This window comes from Grammomys surdaster, unplaced genomic scaffold (assembly GCF_004785775.1).
Source record: "Grammomys surdaster isolate TR1022 unplaced genomic scaffold, NIH_TR_1.0 66, whole genome shotgun sequence".
Taxonomy (NCBI): Eukaryota; Metazoa; Chordata; class Mammalia; order Rodentia; family Muridae; genus Grammomys; species Grammomys surdaster.
In genome coordinates, this window is record NW_021604568.1 from 7714262 (window position 1) to 7723853 (window position 9592).

At 44.3% G+C, this 9592-nt stretch overlaps 1 protein-coding gene across 1 annotated transcript in view; it reads left to right on the forward strand.

Annotated features, from left to right (window-relative positions):
- The window catches only part of Cfap58 (cilia and flagella associated protein 58), a 94746-nt gene extending 86612 nt beyond the window's left edge, over positions 1-8134 (forward strand). Inside the window, exons 16-18 of the mRNA XM_028776423.1 lie at positions 826-945; positions 3142-3275; positions 7416-8134. Coding sequence (XP_028632256.1) covers positions 826-945; positions 3142-3275; positions 7416-7527 — 366 coding nt within the window. The 3' untranslated portion in view covers positions 7528-8134. The remainder of the gene's footprint in view (positions 1-825; positions 946-3141; positions 3276-7415) is intronic.
- The last annotated feature ends 1458 nt before the right edge of the window (positions 8135-9592 follow it).

A 9592-nucleotide genomic window follows, 5' to 3' on the forward strand; every position in this document is an offset into this window, starting at 1 on the left:
TCTGTACCTACCCCTTTATGCTAATTACTGCAGGGAGCTCAGTGCTCTGGTCCAGCTGGCCCTTTGGCTTCTAGTTCTGGGCTGTTTTTTCAGCTCTCAGGTATATGTCCCATGGGGGCAGGCATGTGACCTCAGCCTCTGTCACCTTTGGGACTTCTCCTCATCCCTGACTTTGATCCTTCCATCACTATGGCTCTCCCTTCCCCCACACAGGGGCAGACACCAGAAATTCAGAAGTCATTGGCTTCCTGCCTTCCACACCTGTCTGATCACTCCACAAAGCCCACTGATTCCACACCACTGATATCTTCCTATCTACCTGTGTTTCCTTTAGTGTTCCTGAGATTCATCTTTCCCTGTCTTCTGTCTTCATGGAGGACCTGGGATTGTTTCCCCTGCTACAAGCTGCTTCTGCTGTTCTTTCATTTCCATAGGCAGCCCAGGCATGGTCCTTCCTGGCTCCCAACTGCCTGAAAGACTTGGTTCCCAATACAGCTTAGACTCACACCATGATCTGGGCTCTTTTTTCCTCTTCCTGACCCCTGGATTCACCATTGCAAGGTAACTCCTTAGGAGAAACTATGGATTCTTAAAGTCATACTGTATTCCAACATGGAATTTTGGCCTGTAGTCTCTTCTCTTCTTGTATGGGGAAAGTGTCTACTCAGGCTTAGAGAGGACATTCTTTGACAGGTGCTGGTGTGACAGCTACTGAGCAGATGTAACAGCTGCCAAGCAGCTTAGAAGGCTGTGGAACCATGGGGCCCTGTGGTGCAAGTTTGGGTGGATTGTTTAATTTCTGCTCCTGGTTATGCCTTCCCCCAGGAGAAAGAGAAGCTGTATGTGGAACTGAAGCACATCTTGGCCCGGCAGCCTGGCCCGGAGGCTGCGGAGCAGCTGCAGATCTACCGACACACACTGCGGGAGAAGACCAAGCAGCTGAAAGTAAGCTCCTCTCTCGGTTGTTAGGACGGCTGCCTTGAGGGCACTCCTGGGCTGCTCAGTGAGTCAGTCTACCACCCAGCCAGCTTTGCTCAGAGTTCATTAGACTCTAGTGATCCCAGAAGGAGGAGAGCGAGCACCAAGAAAGGAGCAAGTAAGGAAGGAAGCGGTGTAATGGAGGAAGGGCTTGCATAGAAGGTCGCAGAATGGTTTAGACAGCTCAGATGGCAGAAGAGAACAACACCAAACACCATTGCCAAACCAAAGTACATCACCACACCAAAGCAGCTTCCTGCTATGCCTTTCCACCCATAATAAACATTTGCAAAGCACCAACTGGTGCTCAGGGTCTAACTTCACGTCTATTTATCACATAGATGGCCACAAAAAGGAGATAAACCATGCAAAAAAAATTTTTTTGGCACAATTACCTTCCCAGTGACACAAGAGCCTCAGTTGGAGTCATTGGAGTATTTTATTTTTCCGCGTGCCTCTTGGAAGTTGTCTCAAAACCTGTACATCTTTAAGCCATCCTTTTAGCTTCATCCTCTGAGTGAGCAGTCACCAAGAATACCAGAGATGTTTTCTGCTCACACACACATGTCCGTGGAATTCTCTATAGGTCAGATGACTTCTGACACTTGCCCTGCTCGACAAGGGAGATAATCCTAACCTTCTATTTGGAGTAAACTAGATGACACCCTATTAGTATAGACTTGACCGCTTCCTAAACGAGACATTATAATAGTGTATTCTTTTAGGTGAAAAGGACACATGCAGCCAGTCTAATTAGAGCATTAATTTTCAAATTACCATGAGTGTTCATTTCACATGAGGACCCAGAGACATAATTTGAATTTTGCAAAAGGCACACAGTCTTGATTACTTTTGTTTCTTGAAACAATCGAATATTTCAAGCCAAAAAAAAAAATGTTTCCCTCTTATTTTCTCATGGTGAGTATAAATTAGAAAAGCTTGTGCCTCCTTTGTCTTCTCCACAGTTGGCTCTGGATAGTGCTCAATGCCTCCCTCAGGGGTGTTATGTTACAGCAATCCTTTACCTCAGGAAACCCTTGTCTTCAGCTCAGAATAAAATGAAACACCTTGCAGCAGAGGGATGGGGAAATTCTGAGCAAGTCCCACAGAGCAAAGCCATTATCTGGATTCTCAAAACAGGGTCTTTGTTCCTACGAATCGAACCACTGAGACAGGTTTTCGTTCAACACGAACACCATGTTCTTTTGGCGCAGCCAGCGTGACCATAATCATAGTCAGAACAATTAAGAAGGAAGAGTTCAGAAACAGACAAGCTGGCAAAATGATGATCTTGCTTTTATGACTCTCCTCAAAACAGCAAGTGTATGCCCCTTAGAACAACTGGCCACCCTTTCTTGCCTGGATTTTGGTAGGGAGCACAGCTTCCTTTCTGGCATACTTTATGCCCTGTTTGGAGGAGTAAATTTCTGCTCTAGCACAGCTTATATTCCTTAGCACTCATTGAACCGAGCCGTGGAGAGAGGTGGGGGTCAGGCTTCTTATTACAGCCTCTCTCTTGCATTAAGATCTCCAAGGCACAAGCTTCCTGCTTCTTAGAGATAAGGCATCCCACTGCTGAGATATAGAGAGCCCAGGAATAGTACCAGAGAATGAAAAGGATGATAGACATCTAGCAGAACAACCACCCTGGCATACACATACATTCAAAGCCTAGTTAGTGGTAGTGGGGGGGATGCTTTCAGACGGGCTTTTACCGTAATCCTCAGACTCTTACTCCCTAGCGGTATTTCCTCTTGAATGTATTTTTTTAAAAGGCTAAGAGCTATTTTAGATGGTGTGTCTGTGTTCTGTCTCCACTTGTAATACTCCTCCAAACACATCATGAACAGAGATGAATGGTGGTTCATCTGAACCCACTCGAATGTTGTTGCTGGCTCTCCTTTTAATATGGGATGATATTTCAACTATGTTTGTCACTTGGTTATGAAGTCATCAATTCTCATCCAGATTAATAGCCAGTTGTGGGCCCTGAGCCCGTGGAAGCATGTGGAAGCATGCTGTTGAAGTACGAAGCCCGGACTAGACAGTGGTCTGCACCTTTAGCCCCTGGGATGAATGGTGGCAAATTAAAACAAATGTTTCAGAAAAGGATATTGTCTCCTTGTGCATCCTTCACTAACGATGCTTCACGTGTTGTGTTAGGTTCTGTCATCGGAGTTGAATATGTACGAATCACAGAGTCAGGAGTACAAGTTTGAGATCGAGAGACTTGGCAGTGAACTGATGTCTTTAAAGAAGAAATACCTGGCTCAAAAACGCAAAGAACTCATTCAGAAGTAAGGCTCAGTCCAACATTCTTATCTCATTACACCTGGTATCTGATTGTAAGAAAATGTTTGAAGGAGCTGGGAGTGGCGGTGCTTGCCTTTAATCCTAGCATTCAGGAGACAAGGGCAGCCTGTGAGTCCAAGGCCAGCTTGGTCCACAAAGAGAGTTCCAGGCCAACCAGTGGTACACTGTGAGACCCCGTGTCAAAGAAAATGTTTGATGAAATTTTCAGAGCTGCCAATCTCAGTAGGGTAAACTGAGTCATGGGCCAAACAACCAGAAATTCATAACACATTAAAATTGATGTCTTCTCTGACATCTATCTCACCTCTCTTGGAGATTTATCAGGGATTCACCAATACCTGCTCGTTGGTGGACTGAACATAGGACAGATAGAACAGAGGTACCCAGACACACACACTGTCTTCATGGCTTGCCAACGGCCAGGTCATAACTGTTTGCAGATGAGATTCAATCACCAGCCTTCCCTGAGCTGAAGGGTACCCACAGTTAAAACCAGTGGAGTGGGCAGGGCTTCCTAAGGCTTTTGTAACGCAGTGGCACTGCTGTGGTTGGGAACACTTCCCATGTTTTAGACATGACTTACTCCAAACATCCATGTTCTGTGACTGACTAAAGTATATGTGGTGGGGCGTTGGCCTCAACTCCTCTTCCAGGAGATAAAGATATGAAGATGCAAATGCTGAGATTCACACTTTGAGTTTGGGGTGCCTAAATGCTGGGAAGCAAGTATTCCCTTAGCAGTTTTTTAAAAATGGCTGTCCTCCTGTTCCCAGGGAGCAGGGCAGGAGCCCAGTTGAGTCAGGAAGTTAGAAACTTGGTCTGATTGTGTAGCCTTGCCAAAACGGATCCAGCTAATTCCACAATAATTCCCATTATGGGCTGAAAGTCATATTTGGCATTTCATCTGCGTGGACACCTCAGGGACAGGCTGAAATATGGTTTGAGTGCATCTGCCTACAATCCGTTAGCAGCAAACAGCATATAAAGTAACTGGATGCAAATTCATTTGCCGGTAAAAATCTGCCCTTCTTGTAAATCAGAATATTCCCCTGGTCCACGTTTAGATGGCGGCTTCTCGTTGGAGTGAAATACTGTCGTGATTTAGAGGAGTCTGTCTTAACATGTGGGTCCTGTGACTGACTCTCTGAGTCTGTAGTGAGATTGATCAAACATACAGGCCCATTTCCTACTTAGCTGGACTCAGACACAGTAGAGAGAGAGAGAGAGAGAGAGAGAGAGAGAGAGAGAGAGAGAGAGAACCATAGGTAAAGGAGTCGTGGAGTAGAAACACTAGGTTAAGCTAGGTTACAGTGTGAGCAAGCAGAGGGTCACGTCACCTCTGGCACCCTGAGGTTGCACAGATAACATATCAGCAAGGCTGGTTCCTTGTGAGGGAGGTGTTGAGCTCTGAGACCATCCTGGTTTTTGAGCTCAGATTCTGAACAATAATTGATTCTTGAAATCAATGGCTCCCCCTTGAATGTATACAGACATACACTTTTTTTTTTTTAAATGAAAAGGCTGCATGCATGCTCTCATCATTTTGTAAGGATAAGTCAAACATAATGCTTAGTTTTAAAGGAAAATGCCCGAATAGACTCTTATACCTTCTTTCCATGATGGGGACCATCACAGTTGTCTCTACGGGTCCACACACTCCACTTGGAGATCAGTGGCACAGTTTACACAACTCCAAACAGCTAGCATGGCTAAGTGGCTAACCATCTTTCTAGAACCAATTTACCTCTTGGTGTAGCTCATTGGCTCCCCCTAACCTCCTTTTCAAAAAATATGTTCAAGTTGCATGTATTCAGTGTGTGTGTGTGTGTGTGTGTGTGTGCATGTATGTGCGTGTCCTTGAGTTTATACAAATTTAAATCAAGCTGAAAATTCTGTGCCTTGGTTTCCCTAGCTGCATTTAGAGGGTTGGGTAGCTGTGCACACTTGGTAGTGAGCTGCACAACCCTTTTGTTTGATTCAGAGGTATCTCTTGGTTAGTGTGGCTCCTCAGGCTTTGTCCTCACCTGTCCTCCCTCTCATCCCTCTGCCCTGGCTTTGGTTTTACTGATGGTTCCTTCCAGTCCATAAGGCAGTCGTAGACAAGGAGGAGAGTTCATAGGAACACAGCAAAAAAGATTAAGATGCTGAAGAAGACCTGCAACGGCAGGAACAAAAGTGCTGAGATGCTGTAGCCTGGGAGGAGGGAGGCTGCAGGGAGTCATTATAATGGTCTATAAATACATTAAACAGATAATGCAGAGGAGACAGTATTCCCATTAGTCAGCTTAGACCAAGCCAGAAGCATTAAGCCTAAGTTCCCTCAGGAAGGAAAATTCGGGTTATTTAAGGCAAGGAAGTTCAGGCAAGGGGGAGTGAGGGCTGCCTGCATCCAACACCAATCAGGACCTAGACAGAGTTGCCAAAGTGAGGGAAGGAAGGAATCCTCTTTGCTGGATCCACTCAAAGTTGGAGCTTTTGTCCTATTTATGGAGGATGGGTTTTCACAGTAATGAAATCAAATCTAGCAGGAGCAGCTGAGTTGAGTAAGCAATGTTCTATAGGTTCTTTCCAAATGGAATAATTCAGAACCTCCTCTGTGGGTGCTCTCTCTACACACACCCTTTAGAAACAGCAACTCGGATCCTTTTTGCCTTTTGGCTTCTTTCATTTGTCTAAGACACACTCTTCATCAGCCATTAGTTCCACCCACATCCCTCCAAGAGATCCATCCACATCCCTCCAAGAGATCCACCCACATCCCTCCAAGAGATCCACCCACATCCCTCCATGGGATCCACTCACAGTCTCTATGGGATCCACCCATACCCCTCCATTGGATCCACCCACATCCCTCTATGGGATCTACCCATATCCTCCATGGGACCCACCCACATTCCTCCAAGAGATCCACCCACATTCCTCCAAGTTATCCACCCACATCCCTCCATGGGATCCACCTACATTCCTCCATGGGATCCACCCATATCCCTCCATGGGATCCACCCACATGCCTCCATGGGATCCACCCACATTCCTCTATGGGATCCACCCATATCCCTCCATTGGATCCACCCACATCCCTCTATTGGATCCACCCACATCCCTCCATTGGATCCACCCACATCCCTCCATGGGGTCCATCCACATCCCAGCCACCCATACCCCATATCCATTCTATGTCCTTCCACCGGATTTCTTCAGTCTTCACTTGTTATGCTGGTCTGGATCAGGCTCTTTCCCCAAAGTCAATATTCATTCTTCTAAGATCAATCAGGTGTAGTTGACCTATCTAACTGATTTTAATCTTAGAGTTTGCTTAATTTTAATTACCTTTTATAATTCAAAATAGGTAGCTTGTATGCTACCTCTGCAGGAAAGGGATGCGTGTGTGTGTGTGCATGTGTGTGAATATGTGTGTATGTGTATGTATATGCACATGTGTGAATGTATGCATATGTGTGTGCATACATGTGTGTGTATATGTGTGTATGTGTATGTATAAAAGGGATCCATGTAGAAAAATATATCGCAGTTTTGTTTTAGGCAGAATTCCTTTTATCTATTACCAAAAATACCATCCTTTTTTTATCTTTCAGATTTTCTTATATCTTAGACTGTTTCTAGTACTTTCTGATCTTGTCTGGAGTTAGAGGAAAGTTTGTACATTATAGATGTCCAAATTTGATAAAGATACTTTACATGGAGTAAATATTTCTAACGTTTCAAAAGAATTTGGAAATGGATCAGGTGATAATTGACTAATTAGTCATTCTATCTAAGCCAAGAGGAAGGCTCTTCTGACTGATCTTTGGAACTAAACAAATATTTTTAAAACAAGATAGCGACAAGCCAGGAAGCATCAAAGCAAGCGTCTAAACTGTAATGAGGTCCTCTGTCCATATTTGAACCAGCAGTAGAGGCAAATATTTCATATCTAATTATCTCCCCATAATTCTGTATACTGTCAGAAAACACCTAATCAGATTTCCACAACCACCTTGTCTCCACCCAGAAGCTATAATCAGTTGTTTCCAGTGGCTAGCTTACCCTAGGAAATTACAGAATGTGAAACTCAGAAGAGGGACGAGATGTTGGGGAAGCTAATCATGTCTTTTCCCTTACAGAAACAAGGACAGGATATCTATGAACAACATCTTCTCAGAGCCCAAGCAGTCTGTCCCTCGATTTACTGGGGGTGGATTTCCCCTCAATCAGCCATCCAAAGTGAAGATGTAACTGGAAGCTACTGGCTGGATTACGCTCAACAGCTCAGGAAATTTGCCCTGGAACATTGTGGAGGAATCGCCTTCAATCCCTCAAATCATAGATATATAGAAAAAGCTGGTGCCCAGCTTTTCAGAGTCGGTAGGATGGACAACTATCAGTGTCTTGTATATAAGAGTGATAATGTCATACCTGAAGCACACGGACATTAACAGACTGTGATTATAGCTCTTTAATTAAGATGGCCCTTGGCTTAAAGCTGATCTTTTGTTACAATTGCATTGACTGTCTAGAAATGCACTAGGTCTAGAAACTCGGGGTGGATGAAGCTTTGGGTATTAATTTCTTTATTATAGATATTTGAGCACTTGAAGGTTTTTGTATGCAAAAAAATATTTTATATGTTAAAAAATGCAATGCATGCCCTCACATCTTATTAGTGAAAACTTATTTTAATTATTCCTTATTAACAAGTCATAGCATGAGATGAGAAAACAGGACACACGACTGGGATTTCAAAAAGTGTATATTGAGAGTGATTTCCACGTGGGACATCGTTCCAGGCCTGGGGTAGGAAAATCTGTTCTGAAGAAGAAATGGCAATAAATACTTCATCATAAAAAAATTCTTTGTAAAGATTTTGATCTTTGCTTTGGTAGAGCATGTCATTAAAGTTTAAAATGGCTGTGAGAAATGTTTAACATAAGGATTTGAGTCAAAGAATCCAAGCCAGGGAAACGAAAGAGCCGGCTGCTGTGTTCAGAGGCCTTGTGCTGGTTTAGCCCCGTGACCTGCTTGGCTCTCAGGTTGCCAGACAGCATTTTGAGCCACAGAATCCACGGTGAGTTCTTTTTGTCGAAGCCACAGTTACTTGGGCATCAGTTCACAGTTACCTTGTTAAGTGTTCACCTAGCAACACCATGGCCATCTCGTCTACAATAACTTGATTTCTGCAGCTTTTTTAAATAAATTCTCGAGGAGCAGGCATCTCAGCGATGAGCAAAACCAACATAAGCAAAACATTAGAACGTTCCATCTGTGTTCAGTGACCACGATTCCCAGTGTTGGGAGCAAGGGTGTTAGTGACCTAAGATGTTTGTCCAGACTATATAGGAAAAAATAGCTTAATGGGATTCTCTGGATAGCCTATGGCCCCCTCAGTCCATCGAGACAGATGCTCTTGCCTAGGCGAGATTCCCCCAGAAGCTGACCAATGCCAGAGAAGAACATGAAAATTATTTACTTCACAAAGCAGGTGTGAGGATACAGAAGGGAAACAGCAAAGGGAGGCAAGCCAGGCCATGAAAGGATGGCCTGTAAAGTCAAGGCCTATGTTGGGAGAGTGTGTTTGGACTTGCAGAACAACTCTGAGACCCTAGAGTTGCTGCTCAGAGTTTTACCATGAGAAGTGAAGGGGCTTGGGCTTTCATAGCTTTACACTCTTAGTTGTCAAGCCAAGAGCTGTTCTGGAGAGGCACTTCTGGTTCTCTTTGCCTCTAGGCAATGCAGGCCCTTGCTACCCAACCCTCAGACAAAGCAACAGCAGATGCTGACTGCTTACCATACTATGATTCTTTCTCATTTGAACCAGAGTGAGAATGTCATGGGTAGAAAAGCCACCTTGGTGTCCATAGTGATATTGTGGTGAAGTATGCTCCTACTCGCTTCAAGCACCTTACATGAGTGTAGAAAATGGGCTGTCTCCTCGAGAAATTACCAAGAGCATTTTAAATCCAGAGAATCAACATGGGAGCCAGATGTGGGTGGTGAATGATTTATCCGAGTGGAAAAGGCAGGAAGATAAGGAATTCAAGGCCAGTCTTGACTACAAGGACAGTCAAATTTGAACCTGGGCTAAAGGAGACCTCAATTCAAAACAAACAAATGACTATGAATCAGTAGTTAGGTAAGGTGGTGCGTGCCTGTTATACCTCCTATTGGCAAGCAGAGACAGGAACATCACAAATCCTATTTCAGAATAGGGTGAGTATGGTCAGTCGGGAGCCCTTGCTGGGGGCGTGCAGGGATCTATGTTTAATAATACCCAGTACTTAAAAAAATCACAGTGGGGATGACA